Genomic DNA, 16,612 nt, shown 5'->3' with positions numbered 1-16,612 from the left:
GAGCAACATGGAGAGCCGCCATTAGGTGACCAAGGCTGATGCATGCAAGCATGTTGTAGCCTCCAAAAACGAAAACAAAAACGGTTACTGAGTAGCAGTGTATGATAATACAACTATACACTTGGTACCTGCTATTCAGTAAAGCATCAGGACCTGGATATACAGAACACAAACTGCTGATAAAAATTGAATCAGCTAATCCTATATTATACCCTTTGGGGTACATGAATCCAAGGCTAGGCTTTCACTGTTCATACCATTATAGGGAAACATGCCCATGGGTGCATTACATGCCTGAAAACCTCTGGGAGATTCTACCCCATGACTGCAAGGCAAGGCATATGCCCATGGGATTGTTACATGTCTGAAAAGCCATCAGTCACCTCTGGGGAGATTCTAACCCATGACTGCATGGCAAGGCCACCAGTCATCCCTATATCACCAAACTGATCACACTTCAAAAATAAAAATCATAAATTGGTGATCCCACATTATGGGATTTTCAATTACCCTAAAAATAAATAGTAATAATAATCCATCCATCCATCATCTAATCCAGTGTTGCCCCGTGAGAAGCATAGGAGCCTGTTGCTAGACAAAATGGTCCTGACATTTAAGACCACAGTGACCAGCCTCACTCATCCCTGAGTGGCATTAAGTGAACAATAAACCCCAACCACTGCTTGGATATAAACATGCACCGGCTCAATCTGACTGGAGTGCCTTAATTACCCACTAGACCACCAGGCACAATAATCTGGTTATATGGTTACCACCCAGCATAGTAAATGGTTTCCTGGTGTACAGGAAACCATTTAGCTTGTCACTCACTGTGGAGTCACCCTTAATAATAATAAATGATATAAAAATATATGTTTACAGATTCCACTGTTTCTCCTTTCCTCAAATGGTTTATCCAGTTTTTTACTACTTCAGCAATTACCTTATAAGTTCTTAGCTACTACCTTAAGGATACTATAACTAAACATGGCTTATTATTCTGGAACCACTTACTATAATACAAATTAGTTTTCATATAAAGTTATCAACTCCTTGATGGCAACACAATATTGCTGCTACTTCAAGATTATTTTAGGCAGGTGTTGTGGAAGTCCTACTGTGATAAAACCCCTCCAGTTAAAAACAGTTTCTCCTCCTCCTACTCCTCCTCCTCATCATTCATACCTCATTTCCCACCCTAGGGCTGGGTGAGGAGTAGCAATGTCCAGACAGCCTAAGTTTGCCCAGTTCAATGGGCCATGCTTCCATTCACTCATCATTCAAGCCCAAGGAATCCTGGCTCCATGAGATAGGGAAAAAAAAAAAAAATCACATTTTGTAGCTTCACATATACCTATCTGATAGTCAATCCAAAAGCTGTCACTTTAAAAAGGGGTGCCAAATCCCTGGTTATGTGCTTCTCCAAACAAGTCATCCACCCAGCTCGGTCTCTTGTCAGTCCCTTAGCCTCAACAACTTCCATACCTCTCTTCCTCACACACTCATCCACCATATCCCATCACCTTCTTCTTGGCCTACTTTGCCTTCTCCCTCCATCAAATTCACTCAGATATACATTTTTCGCGACTCATCTGCCATCCATTCTCTCCATATGACCATACTATCTCAGTCCACTCTCTTCTGTTCTGGTGTCCACAGACTTCCTCATTCCGCATCTTTCACAAATCATATTATTCTGTATCCTATCCACTCTCTGTACTTCTCATTCATTCCTTGGCAGTCCCATCTCCACTGTACTTACTCCTGACTTTTCATTTTCATGCCACACCATAGTCTCACATCAATGTTAAAGCTGGCACTAACACTCCTTCATGTAAGCCTCGCACAGCAGCTACACTCAAGCTTCTGTTTTTGATCAAGCCCTACAATGCACCAGCTACTTCTCTTCCTTGTGTCACTCTACTTTCCACTTGTTTTGCACATTTTCCTCTCTTTTCTATCACTGTGCCCAGGTATTTGAACTTTCACATCAATTCTGGTCTCTGTCTTCATTCACTGTAACATCACACTGGGAATCAACTTCTCTCTCAATAACCATCATTTTACTTTTTTCTACATTCACTCTCAGGGCACGACACTCACAGACATCGACAAAACTCTGCACTAGTCTACCAAGATCGTGTGTGGTATTTGCAAGTAGCACTGCTACATCAGCATACAACAAATCTTAGATATTCCATCCATGGCCATTCATTACCAGTGCCATCCCTCTCTCCATTACTTGTGTTTTTACTTCTCTTGTCACCCCATCACATATAATGAACATCCATGGGGACATCACACAACCTTGTCGCACGGCCAAACTGATCGTGAACCAATCACTTTGATGCCCATTTACCCTTACAGATGCCTCACTACCATCATAAACATTCTTGATGGCACCTAGCAGCTTACCATCTACACTGTACATGCGCAAAACCTTCCACAATCCTTCTCTGTCTACTTTGTTGTATGCTTTTTCCAGATCTATAAATGCCATAAACACCTTATTGTCCTACTTTCACACCTTCTGTACTATCTGTGTCGCTGCAAATATTAGATCCACACATCCTCTGCCCGTCCTAAAGCCAATTTGTTCATCACTCATTAGGACTTCTGATATCTCTTACTTTCTGTACACTAATTTTTCCATTCACCTTCACCACCACACTCAATAGACTTATGCCAAGATAATTCTTGCGCTCGCTTCACTCTCATCTTTATTTCTGTACAGGGGTACAATTACTGCCCTTTTCCAGTCTAATGGCACAGTTTCACTCGTCCATGCCTTCTAACACATCTCCAACAAGCACTTCATTCCGCCCTTTCCACTACACTTAATCGTCTCTGCATACACTTCATCAACCCCAGCTGCTTTCCCATTTTTCAGTTGCTTCACAGCGTTCTTCACCACCGCATGTGTAACATTTCCTGACACTGCATTCCTTCTCTGAACATCCCCCGAACCAACCATGTTAACAATCACTTTGCTCTCTCCATTTCCATTCACCAGACTTTCACAATATTCTTTCCATCTTGTCCTTACTTCATCCCCATGGGTTAATAATCTACCACTTACATCCTTCACACTTTCACACTTCTTTCCACTGTCACTTGTACATTTCTGCACCTCTCTCCAGAATAACTTCCTATTTTCAGATTAATTTGCAGTCATTTTTCTTCTAAATCATCATTTATCACCTCCTTTTTCCTCTTCACTGGTCACTTTATGTACTTCTTGATTTTAATATATTCATTTCTTATTTCAACTGAACCCCTGTTCTATATCCACTCTAGCCACTTCTTCCACTTTTCCTTCACTGCTATCTTTAACTCTTCACCCCACCATGCTGTAACTTTCTTCTTTGTTGTTACTCTTGCCACACCACACACCGCTTTTGTTTTCCTAACTACGCAATCCCTATATACATTCCACAAGCTGTCAAGATCCATTTCATTCCAATTCACTGATTCTACCTCCTCCCATACTTTAGCCCTGTATTCATCTGCCATTTCTTGATCTTTGGCTTCTCAACTTTCAGTCTCTCGCCCTAACAGCTCCTCTCTCTCTCTTGATCCACCTCACTCCTCTCAGCTTGATCTTGCATACCACAATCATATGATCTGACAAACCTCCACATCTTCCTCTTACTGCCCTCGTATCAGCAACATTACCCAGCATCAATTTCTCTACGAGCATGTAATCAATCAGGCTCCTTTCAACATGATCTCCATTCCCTATATACCACATATTTTTATGTGCATATTTGTGTTTAAAATAAGAACTACAAATGCACAACCTTCCTTCAAGACACATGTCCTTCAGTTGCTTCCCAATATCATTTTCTCCTGGTATGCCATTATTACCATATTATCATTCACAGGACCAGTGCCAACTCTACCATTCATATCACGCATTACAATCACTTTATATCTCCTGGGCATTTCTCCTACTATTTCATCCAGCTCATCCCAAAACCTGTCTATCTCTGTCTCACTCCAGTTCTCACACAGTGCATAGGCAACAATCACTGCTACTTTCACCTTCTCACATTTGAACTTGACATACATACATGTTGAGCTGACACATTTGTAATCTCTCATTCCACTCTGCTACAGCTCATTCAACAACAAAGCAACTCCTTCCTTGCATCTTCCTTGCCCATTCATGCCTGACCTTACACACTTTACACCCTCCCACTCCTCCAATTCACTCTCTTTCAACTTAGTTTCACACAATGCCATCTCGGCACATCTCGCACTCTTGAACACATTCACCACTTCCACCTTCTTACTCTTCTCATTCACATCTCTCACATTCCACATGGCCATGCGAATCCGTCCATCTGGTTGAGGCCCAGGGTAGGTACTGGGCCCTCCGTGATCTATCTATCTATAGCCCGATGCCCTAATCCCGCAAAGGGTGGCCGCAGACAAAACACCTCCAAGTCACTCTGTCACCCACCATTTGACTGCCTTCCCCCCAACTCACTCCCCCATCCCTCATATACCTCTTAACTCCATCCCTCCACCTCATCCTCAGTCTTCCCCTCCCTCACCCTCCCTCCACTTCACCTACATACACCCTCTTAGTCAGTTATTCATTCTCCATTCTCTCCACATGTCCAAACCACCTCAGTGTATTTCTCCTAATTTTCTCAACCACACCCACATCCACCCCACAATGTTCCTTCACTTCTTCATTCGTCAACCTGTCCCTCCGAAAGGTTTTCCATAATTTAGTGATATCAGATAGAGGTATCAGGGGGACACTTAACCCAGCCAGACACCCTGGTTATATGGTTACCACCCAACATAATACTTGGTTTCCTGGGTACAGGAAACCCTTTGGCTTGTCACTCAGTGTAGAGACCATAAGGCAACACCACATAGAGGAAGTGGATGATGGGCACCCCCACTACCACAATAAGCTGAAAAAAGTCATCTGGAGACTGCAAGAAAAAGTCCTCATAATGAACAGAAAAAATAAAGAAAGTAAAATATAAAACCATTCTGTAACATCACTCTCACCACCCTGGGGCACTGAAAAAGCCATGCACGGCACTGGAAGGTCAGAAATTTTGTTTGTGGTTTAAAGATGGTCAGTTCCAAGATACCAGTTGCACAACAAAGGTATGGTCAAGGTGCCAGATTCACTGATAAACTTATTGTCAGAAAGGTCAGAAATTTTGTGGTTTAAAGATGGTCAGTTCCAAGACACCAGTTGCATAACAAAGGTACAGTAAAGGTGCCAGGTTCACTGGTAAACTTACTGTCAAATTGATGATTTGTTTTTGCAGAAAAAGCAATGAAAGTGTACAATGTTTTCCAAGCCTCATTCTTTCTGCAAATCCAAATCTCAATTACTATAGTAAACTTACAAACTATTGTTTATGCAGGCAGGAGGAATAAGAAGAGTGCATATACTTTTCATGCCTTTTGTTCTTTCTGCACACCAAAATCTATGTAGTATGAGGGACTTGGTCATAAGTTTTGTGGTGAATCTGGATTCAGAGCATTAGCCAATTAAGTGTATGGGGCCATGTGGTTTAAGGTGGAATTCTAGGTAGCTATGAAGACTCGTAACATCTTCCTCAGTAACTTATTCTGTACATTACACCCCAATATCCTCTTGTATGTTACTGATGCAAACTAAGTCAATATTAACTACTATCCTCCAGGTCAGAAGTACAGTATACTAGTGAAATTTGAGCTTCCTTGGGTCCTCTGGGCCACAAGTACACTCCCAACTGCATTACTGCCATAGTTTTCAGTGTCAGCCAATATTTTCCCCCGCCAGCCACTCCCGAGATATACTACAGGCTCTGGCATGCTCCAGAGTCAGTCACCCTCTCAGCAACAACTAAGTCAGATATACTGTATATTTTTGTTATCAGCCACTCACAAGATGCCCACACACAAATCAGTGAGTCACACAGATGTATTATGGCAAAAATAAGGGCAGTGAATTGTGATGCTTTCACCACCTAGCCAAGAACCTAACGTTACTCCAGTTCCTCCGCTCCATTCTTGGTAACATCACCTAAACATGGGGATACTTGCATCAGCAAGAGGAATGACTGGTGAGATTTCTGGTCTTTGAATTGAATGTTATAGGTGGTCTAGTTCCTGGGATGTGATGGTGTGAAGGTGAGTAATTTTCGAGACTTCCCCAGGAAGTGGTGAATGCTCGTTGTGCAGTATACCCTGAGAGGTGTGGGTTAAAATGATGTACTGTATATAACATAGAAGACAATATTAAGGTGTAATATGTAAAATAAGGAATAGGTACTATGAAGCCTCCTATGTCATTCAGAATACAACCTCTACCCACTGTGCTACCAAGAAGGTTCAGGTGTTAACTTATTGAATCAGATGACATATTACATTACCTTATTCTTGCTACCTGTAACTATTCTCTTTCTCATCAGAAAGACATCTCCTGATTGAAACATCTTTCCGAAGCTGAGTATTATCATCAAGTAGCAAAAATAAATTACAGAAGATGTCCTCTGGCTAAACACAGTCAATACCAAGTTGAAGAATTCACAAATGAAAGAGAAAGATAGTTATAAACCTACTAAAGACTATCCTACATGGTTTACTAAATTTTCATTACTAATGATGACTAAAAAGTCAAATATACATACTATAGCCCAATATTTAGAATATGTATCCCTTTGAACTACAGTAGTATGTAGGAAGAGAATATGAAATTTTGTTTCAGGCAATTTCAGTAGAAAGTAAGACATAAACAACCAAACCATTTGCAGTGCACTCACTAGTTCTGCACCTAATTGATGCAACAATCGCTTCACGAAACTAAAACTTGCGAAACTCGTGCATATACTTTACATCTAATAAGTGGTAATTGGTTCCAGGGTCAGCCATCTCATTCCCCCTCAGCTACCCATTAATGACACGATACCCCTACTATAAATTACATACAGTTAAACAGGCATATATATATTACTCAGTCATAATACTAAAGACTTTACTAACACTGACACATTGGCTGAACTGCTTGATGAGGCTTGAAGATGAGTTCTGAAGCTGGGAGTGGTGGTTAGTTACCACCTGCACCCTCATTGCTCCTCGCCACCACTGTTAAGTCCCCCACATCACCACTTCCTGATGCCTCAAAGTCAAAGCCCTCAAAATCCAGTGGGAGTTCATCAAGCTCACCAATGTTGTGAACAAGTGACCAAGGAGATGCGTATGCGTGCGATTACTCACCGCTGGGACTTGTGAACCTTTCAGTGCAATCGCGAGACTCCTTGCAAAGGAACTCACGAAATTGCTATTCGCGAAAGTATATTTCGTGAAACTAGTGAGTGCACTGTACTAATATCTGAGAAATTAGTAGCTACAATATTTGCATATTACAAAAGGGAGTATTAAGGAAGACAATGACAATGTAGAATGAGGATGATAGACCAGTGACTAACTAGCAGCAAGTGGCCCCTCACCTGCCCCTGTATTATTCTTGTCCAAATTACCAGCTCCGGAGGCCAGGCGAGACAGAATGGATCGCTCTGACATCTGCAGCCGCTGTGCCACAGGTGGGATGCGGGCTAGGGAAGCGGGCAACCTCGTCACATCTGACTTCATGTCAGACAGAAGCTCTTCTAGCTGGTTCAGCACCTGTGGATATATTCCTTTCAAGTAAGTGAGAAGGATTACAAGATCTAATGAAACTGATGCACAAATTTAGTCACTGGGTCTCATGACAACAGGATCTAATCAGCTGTTGTGGCCCCAGGCTCATCTGGATTTGTACCTAATATACTACAGTCTGAAGCTGGCCTTTTCTTGCAGCCTGCCACTCCTTTCCAGATGGGAAAGCTGAGGGACATTCGTATAACTAGGCAATATTGGTGTCTGTGGAAAATGGCAGTTTAGGTACCTTCAGAATACCAGGAGTGAAGGGAAATGGGAATACTTTGGGCAGTATTCACAGTGAAGCAGTATTGTCCATCACAAGTACTGTCAACAGAAACTGATACACAAGCATTTATGGTGAGGGAAAAGAAGATTGCAAGGAAGAATGATAACATGAGGGAATGACTGATTGTGTGTGTGTGGGATGCAAATTAAGGTAGAAGTTTGGGCAGTAATACAAACAGTGAACTGCCATACCACTCTGCAGGTCAAGTCTGGCAAATGTTACAGTGAAGGGAAGGATGCAGCAGTAAAGGAAACACCAGGATGAAGGGTTATGTTGCTCAGAGAGGAAAGCATGCAGAGTGACAATGAAAAGGTTCAGGAGAATAAAGAGGTTGAGCAGGTATGAGAAATACTTTTAAGGATTCAGCATCAGGTGATAAACAATTAGATGATACTGAATAATCAGCTTATTCTATGTACAAAGAACACTTGGCACCTTGTTGAGCACAGCATTGGCAGGCTTGTTGCCAGCAAGGGATTCCTTGCTTAGGTGCTGGTGGGACTCTGCCAGACACTCCACCTCAGCAAAGCGGGCATTAAGGGCACAAGCAGGATGGTGAGGATCCTGCTGAAGGTTAAGGAATGCTGCACGACGCAGCTGTTCTTCTATTACCAGTGCCTGTTCCAGCAGCTGAAACAAATTATAAGTAGTTATTGGAAAAGGATATAGCAAGAATTAGGTATACCCTTTTTAACTTAGTCAGTGGATTAACTATCCGGCAGATAATGTTATGCACAACTATATACAAAAATATCCTAAAATATGCAAAGATAGTTAGGCCTGTGACACAGAGCCAGGATTCCCTGGGCCTATGCAGTTTGTCAATAAGTCTGGCCCATTTCACAAGGCATACTGTTGATAGTTTACCCTCTTTCATACATTCTATTTCCTTATTTTCTGGATCCCACCTTACCGTATCCTTACACGGGAAGAACACGTCGCAATGATGTTATGAAAGATCAAATCATCATCATTATGACCTCTATTTTCCCACCTGAGGATGGGATGAGGGAGAGTTCAGAAAGTAAGGAAAGAGAAAATGCAACAGAAGAATAACTATCAACACTCTGCCCAATGAAATGGGCCAGAAACTCAATTTAACTCACCATTTTAGTCCCCCAATCACACAGAAAGTATGTGGCACCTACCTTGAACCTCCGAGCCAAGAACTTATTTTTGATCTCCAGAAAGTTGCCCTTGCCCACATCCATCTTGAAAGGTTCATTGATGATGGCAAATCTCACATCATTTTGAATGTCCTGCCAACGCCCATACCCATGCGTCACAATGCCCGCCAGCAGCCAATAATCATGTCTAAGGAAAAGGAGGAGAAAAATACAAGGTAAGTCTTACTAGCTTCCTCTTTCCTTGTTTTCAGGGAGTCAGGATGATGGTTATGATGATTCATGTTTTGACAGACTGCAGGTACGGCTGGACAAAGGTAAAAATTCAAAATGAAAAGTTTGTGGTAAAAAAACAGATCTTGAATTTTCATGTGTTATGAATAAAACTGGAATTTTCAGTAATGTTAAAGTACTATGAAAGAAGCTGAAGGTACATAACCTGACAATGAGGTCAATAATCATAAATAAGTTTGGGATTGTTGATAAATGCATGACTGATGTGGGTTATGGGAAAATAAACTAAGAGGATGAATGAAAATGAAATGCATGGTAAGTGGCATAAGAAGTCCCACAAAAGTGGGAACGAGAGAGTAATAAGCCTATTCACAAGTGGTCTCCTGAAAACTGCATAAAATCATATCTTTGGCAGCCAGTGTAAGAGATTATCAAACTGAAGGGGTTAATTTAGCAAACCTCTACAATACCAAGGGTTCCCTACCAGGCATAATGCTGTACTGTACATAATTTGATAGCTGGAGTAAAAGAAAAGCATATGCATACAAAAGAAATATCATCAAGGCACTGAATAAGGGTACAATGATAGAAGCAGAGGTAACATCCTTAGGGAAATCAAGAGAGAGAAGTAAGTCACATGGGGAAGAGTAGAGGCAATTATCATGGTACCTCATGGTACAAGTTGAAGACAAGGATATTAAAGCAAGATGCACTGGGATAAGGTGATGGCCTGGGATGTGGGACAAGGGTGATAGGTTAGAATGAGAGGATGAGTGGGAGGAACTGGGGAGGGGACGAGTGAAAGGATACAGGAGTCAAAACACTGAATATGGGAACGACCTGAATACAGAAGGTGTATGGAAGTGTTCATGGTGGGAAACAAATCACTGGAATGAGTGACATGAAGTTCTGACTAGACAAGTAGCAGATGACTGGGAAGAATGAGAACTATAAATATTAGATTATTAAACAGTAGTTATCAAAAATTATAGCTTGCTAACTATTTTGGGACTTGCTTGTTAGACAGCAAATAAAAAGTAAGATGGGATAAGGAATATCAGTTATCTGCATACACAAGAAGCTGGATAATCAAATGTTAGAAGAGGGAAATGGTTCGTTCGTAACCAAACAGGTGGCGAAGAAAATGTGTGTAGTATATGATATCTTGGACAGTGTTGTGTACCTCTGACTATTGTTCTGATACCTAGTACTGTACTGGTACTTCGAGTATGACACTAGATTGTAATATTAACTAAAACAGGTGTAAGTTAAGGTGTTAATATTGTAATATGATTTCAAGTTTCATCTATGGATCTATTTATCTATCTATTGCCAGACGCCTTAATCCTGTAAGGGGTGGCCACAAACAAATCGCCTCCATGTCACCCTGTCCCCCGCCATTTCACTGTCCTGCTCCCAGCTCACACCCCCCTCTCTCATATACCTCTCCACTCCATCTCTCCATCTCATCTTTGGCTTCCCCCTCTCTCTTCCCCCCTCCACCTCACTCATATACACTCTCTTCATCAGTCTCTCACTCTCCATCCTCTCCACAAGGCCAAACCACCTCAATGTGTTTCTCCTAATGCTTTCTGTCACATCCACATCTACACCACAATGCTCCTTCACTTCCTCCTTTGTCCATCTGTTTCTCCATGTGACTTCACATGCTGCTCTCAAATAACTCATTTCCACTGCACTCACTCCTGACTTCTGTCCCTCCAACAAGGTTCAAGCTTCACTTCCATACGTTAGAGTTGGTTTCACAACACTATCATGCAGTAACTTTTTCATTTCCATGCTCACTTCCCTGTTTCTTATCACTGCTTTCAAGGAACCAGTAACCTTTCTTCCTTGTTGTCCCTTTCAAGCACTTCACCCTCTCAACTTCCATCCTTACTCATCACACTACCCAAGTACTTAAACATACATTTTCCATTTCCTCCTCATCCAACCTCACTGTACATTCACTGACTTCACTTCTCTTGAAAACCATAACTTTACTCTTCCCTACATTCACCTTTAGATTCTATGGATAATCGCATCTTACATCTTTATATTTACTGTGGCATTTACATGTACTTTACGAGAATATGAATAAGCTGTATAGTATGGTATCATGTTCAGAAAGTTTAAACAATAAATTAAAGGAATCAGTTATCATCATCATCCAATCCTACATAGCCCCATGAGAAGCGTAGGAGCCTAGGGCTAGGCAAGTTGGTCCTGACAATTAAGATAAGAGTGACCAGCTTCATTCATCCCTGAGTGGCATTATGTGAGCAATATACCCCAACTACCCCTTGGATATAAACCTTCACTGGCTTAATCCGGCCGGATGGAGTGTCTTAATTACTCAATAAACCACCAGGTGCCAAAATTTGGTTATATGGTTACCACCCAGCATAGTAAATGGTTTCCTGGTGTACAGGAAACCATTTGGTTTGTCACTCAGTGTAGAGTCGCCCACAGGCAAGAGGAAGAGGAATGAATGATGGAAAGGAAGACAGAAGAGGGAGTGTAAAGTCACCCGTAGGCAGAAGCATGAGGAAAGAATGAAGGAAAGAAAGACAGAAGAGGATGGAAGGAAGAAGGATGGAGGAAAGGAAAGGGCAGACGCCCGAGAGCAGCAATACATCGAGTGAGTGGACGGTAAGCGCCCCCACCTACCACAAGGAATGTTCTAAGTGTTTTAAAACTACACTTCACCAGTCAGCAACTATTGAAGTCCTGCAAGGGCAGGATACATGTTTCAGAAAGCAGTCATTTTTATGTTAGTACAGTACAATATGTCCATTCATCATCCAATCCTACATTGCCCCATGAGAAACGTAGGAGCCCGGGGCTAGGCAGTTGGTCCCGACATTTACGATAAGAGTGACCAGCCTCACTCATCCCTGAGTGGCATTACATGAGCATTCAACCCCAACCACCCCTTGGATATAAACCTTCACCGGCTCAATCCGATTGGAGCGCAATAATTACTCACTAAACCACCAGGTGTCAAAATTTGGTTATATGGTTACCACCCAGCATAGTAAATGGTTTCCTGGTGTACAGGAAACCATTTGGCTTGTCACCCAGTGTAGAGTCACCGAAAGACAGAAGGAAGAGGAATGAATGAAGGAATGAAAGACAGAAGAGGGAGTGTAAAGTTACCCATACGCAGAAGGACAAGGAAAGAATAAAGTACAGGAAGACAGAAGAGGATGGAAGGAAAGAAGGTTGGAGAAAGGTTGGAGAAAGTATATAATATTAAATGTGTACCTTACAGCTAAGAATGTTCAACTGTTTGATGTTTTCAGGTGCAACACACAAAAAGATAGTTTCCTTCGGCAGTTAACACCAAAAGGATGAAAGAATCTGCATTCTAAGTATAGCAAACACCAGGTTAGTAGGATATTAGTCACATCTAAAATTCTGAGGCTTTTGCATGCACAAATGTAGACACAAACTGGACAAAGGTATCCAATTCATCCATTCTTGGTTACCAACTCAAACACCAGCATGGCTAGTTTCCATCACAAACATCCATATTAGTATTGTCAGTAGTAGCGGTAGTTAATTTTTACATTTTGTTATACCTCCTGTGCCAAATTTCACACTCGCGTCCTGGGACAGCTGCTTTCTCCTCATTCTGCCACAGTGTGTGAAGCTCGGTGAACCCTCCATCTGCGATGTTGAACATAAACTTTCTCTTCGACACTGGCTCAATCTCCTTTTTCTTGGTTCCCTCCTTGTCTCCACCTTCCTTATCCTTGTCCTCCTCCTCCTCTTTCTTCTCTTCCTCTGGTTTGCCATTCTCCTTGCTCTCTTCCTCTTTCTTGTCTTTTTCTTCAGGCTGGGAAAAAAAAAAAAAAAAGTACAAGACCTCCACTGTACGTCTAGTTATCTACTGCATGAAACTACATCCTATTCAGAGGTGGTCCTAACAAAAAGCTCTTCAGGCAATTCTGTCCCTATACAGCAATGACTCCCCCATGACACTACTGTCCTTGATATACAATACAGACTTTCTTCCACCTCATTCTTGACCGTTGTCTTATATCGCTTTCAATATTTATAAACACTGATGTATATAAAAACTTTCTAAAAGTACTCAACCTATCTCCTCTTCCAGTCTGTAAACTCTTCTCTTAACAGACTTAACATATACTTCAATAAAATGTTATGTGAATTCTTGAGGATGGGGTATATGTGCAGGAGTAGGTGAGAATGAGAGGGCAAAGGAAGGAGTATGTATAGTTGTGAATAAAAGATGGAAGAAGAGCATAAGACAGTATGGATCAGTTGGGTCAAGGATTGTGTGGGTAAAGTTGAAAGTTGGAATACAAATGTGGGCGATTGTGTGTGTGTATGCGCCATCGCAAGATCGTGCTAGCAGAGTGAGAGAAGAGTTCTGGACAAACGTGGAAGTGTGCATGGAAAAGTCTGGACGGAATGAGAGAGTGTTCTTGATCGGTGATATGTATATAAAGTAGGGAATGTGATGGTGGATGGAATAGTTGGTGAGTAGGGTGTGCCTGCTGCGATAGATGAGAATGGCAGTGCATTAGTGGACATTTGTGCTGGGAGGGGGTTGGTGATGGCCAATACCCTCTTCAGGCATAAAATGATCCGCAGGTATACATGGTGCGTGATGAGAAGGGTGGGTGGTGAACTGAATGAAAGGAAGGCAATGATTGATTATGTGAGTGTGGATGAAAGGATGCGAAGATGTGTAATGGATGCAGGAACTTATAGAGGTTGGGGGAGTGGACTTTCTGACCACTACTTGGTGGTGGCTAGAATTAGGATACAACTAAGATGGAGGAATAGAAGAAGGGAAAGACGAGAGGAAGGAGTAGTTGCAAGGAGAGTGGAAAGGTTACAAGAGGATGACAAAAAGACAGAGTATAAGAGAGAAGTGGAGGAACGATTGGGCAAATATGAACTGGAGCAGATGGGGGACGTGGAAGGTGTGTGCAAGACATTTACAGAAGAAATATGTGCAGCATGTGATGTGGTGTGTGGGAGGAAAAGAAGACGGAGGGGAGTGCAAGGAACAGCATGATGGACTGAAGAGGTGAGACAGGCTGTGGCACAAAAGAAGAAAGCATACAATGAATGGATAAGAAATAGGGGCGTGGAAGAAGTTGAGAGGTGGAAGACAGAATTATATGTAGAAAGAAAGAGAGGTGAAAAGATTAGTAAGAAAGAGCAAGAAGAGAATGGATGAGGAATTTGGAAGGAATTTGAGTGTAAAGTGGAGGGACTGTAAGAAAATGTTCTGGAAAGAGGTGAAGAGAGTAAGACAGGGTGGAAGTGAGGTTAGCAGGGGAGTGAAAGATAAAAATGGTAGATTACAAGTGGAGAAGGGAGAAAAAGTGAGCAGATGGAGAGAACACTTTAAGGAATTGTTGAACATACATGATGGAAGTAATGCAAGTATAAGTGGCTGGGGAATGGCTGGGAGAAGGAGGGAGGTGAGAAGACAGGAAGAAATCAGTAGGATAGAAGTTGTGGAAGCAATGAAGAAAGTGAAATTGGGGAAAGCCCCAGGAACTGATGGAGTGTGTGGTGAAATGCTGAAGCATAGGGGAGAAATAGTAGAATGGATGTGGAAGATGTGCAGATTGGCCTGGGAGGAAGGTAGAGTCCCGGAGGATTGGAAGTCAGGTATAATTATTCCCTTGTACAAAGGAAAAGGGGAAAAAGAAGTGTGTGGTAATCATAGGGGCATTTGTCATCTCAGTATAATAGGAAAAGTGTATGGTAGGATACTTATTGACAGAGTTAGAGACAGAACAGAGGAATTAGTTGGAGAAGAACAGGGAGGCTGTAGGAAGGGAAGAGGGTGTGTAGATCAGATATTCATTCTTAGATCTTTAGTGGAAAAGTTTCTAGAGAAGGGAAAGAAGTTGTATGCGGCTTTCATGGATTTGGAGAAAGCATATGACACAGTGGATAGACAAGGATTGTGGAAAGTGTTAAGAATATATGGAGTAGATGGAAAGTTGTTGAATGCTGTGAAGAGTATGTATGAGGATGCTAAGGCTGCAGTGCGTGTGGATGGTGGACTAAGTGAATTTTTCTCTTTGGAGGTTGGGTTGAAACAGGGATGTGTCATGTCTCCAAGGTTGTTCAATCTGTTCATGGATGGGGTAATAAAAGAGGTACAAGGTAGGGCAGTGGATATTGGAGTGGCCCTGGTGAGAGAGGATAGTGTTTGGAAACTCCCTATACTGTTGTTTGCAGATGATACTGTGTTGTTGAGTGAAGACGAAGGGGAGCTGCAAGGCTTGGTGGATGAGTTTGGGAAAGTGTGTAAGAAACAGAATTTAAAGGTGAATGTAGAGAAGAGTAAAGTGATGGTCTTTGAGCAAGTTTGGATGAAGAATTGGAAAATGTGAGTACGTTTAAGTACTTGGGTAGTGTGCCGAGTAAGGATGGAGGTTTGGAGGGTGAAGTGCTTGAAAGGGTACAGCAGGGAAGAAAGGTTGCTGGTTCTTTGAAAGCAGTGTTAAGAAACAGGGAAGTGAGCATGGAAGTGAAAAAGTTACTACATGACAGTATTGTGATACCAACTCTAACGTATGGAAGTGAAGCTTGGACGTTGTTGGAAGGACACAAGTCAAGAGTGAGAGCAGTGGAAATGAGTTATTTAAGAGGAGCCTGTGGAGTCACATGGAGAGACAGGCTGGCAAATGAGGATATAACGGAGCATTGTGGTGTGGATGTGATAGGAAGTGTTATGAGGAACACACTGAGGTGGTTTGGTCATGTGGAGAGGATGGAGGGTGAAAGACTGACGAAGAGAGTGTATGAGTGAGGTGGAGGGAGGAAGAGGGAGGGGGAGGCCGAGGATGAGATGGAGGGATGGAGTGGAAAGGTATATGAGAGAGGGGGGTGTGAGTTGGGAGCAGGGCAGTGAAATGGCGGGGGACAGGACGACGTGGAGGCGATTTGTTTGTGACCACCCCAAACAGGATTGAGGCGTCTGGCAATAGATAGATAGATAGAATTCTTGAGTACAATATGCTTACCTTATCACTGTCAGATTTCTCTTCCGTTGCTTCTTTGGTTTCTTCTTCTGCTTTCTCAGCCTTCTCTTCTTTCTTTTCTTCCTCTTTCTCCTCGGTCTCCATTTTCTCTGGTTCCTCCTTCACTTCCTCTGTCTTCTCTGTCTTTTCCGATTCTTCTGGCTCTTTCTCTTCAGTAGTTTCTTCTTCTTCTTTCTTGGGTTCAGCTGTTCCATTCTCCTCTGTTTTCTTTTCCTTGATTGATGAAAATTCAGATCAGTCTTCATAAGCATCATTATAATCCT

The 16,612-nt window shown here is 42.1% G+C and overlaps 1 protein-coding gene across 9 annotated transcripts in view; it reads right to left on the bottom strand.

Moving 5' to 3' along the window:
* The window catches only part of Mi-2 (chromodomain-helicase-DNA-binding protein Mi-2 homolog), an 87,485-nt gene that overhangs the window by 17,598 nt on the left and 53,275 nt on the right, over positions 1-16,612 (bottom strand). For 7 of the 9 annotated variants that reach the window (XR_013899730.1, XM_080283137.1, XM_080283142.1 and 4 more), the window contains exons 26-30: positions 16,332-16,562; positions 12,879-13,147; positions 9,097-9,262; positions 8,384-8,578; positions 7,470-7,644 (exon numbers count right to left, since the gene is read on the bottom strand). Coding sequence is in view for 7 of the 9 variants with exons in the window: in XM_080283137.1 (XP_080139263.1) it covers positions 7,470-7,644; positions 8,384-8,578; positions 9,097-9,262; positions 12,879-13,147; positions 16,332-16,562 (1,036 nt within the window). In the remaining 2 variants the exon portion in view is untranslated. The remainder of the gene's footprint in view (positions 1-7,469; positions 7,645-8,383; positions 8,579-9,096; positions 9,263-12,878; positions 13,148-16,331; positions 16,563-16,612) is intronic. The other 2 variants (XR_013899731.1, XM_080283138.1) reach the window with 1 other exon arrangement.

Source organism: Coenobita brevimanus, chromosome 96, assembly GCF_032717465.1.
Source record: "Coenobita brevimanus isolate Jiangsu-jjx chromosome 96, ASM3271746v2, whole genome shotgun sequence".
Classification (NCBI taxonomy): Eukaryota; Metazoa; Arthropoda; class Malacostraca; order Decapoda; family Coenobitidae; genus Coenobita; species Coenobita brevimanus.
This window is presented reverse-complemented; position numbering and strand designations above follow the sequence as displayed.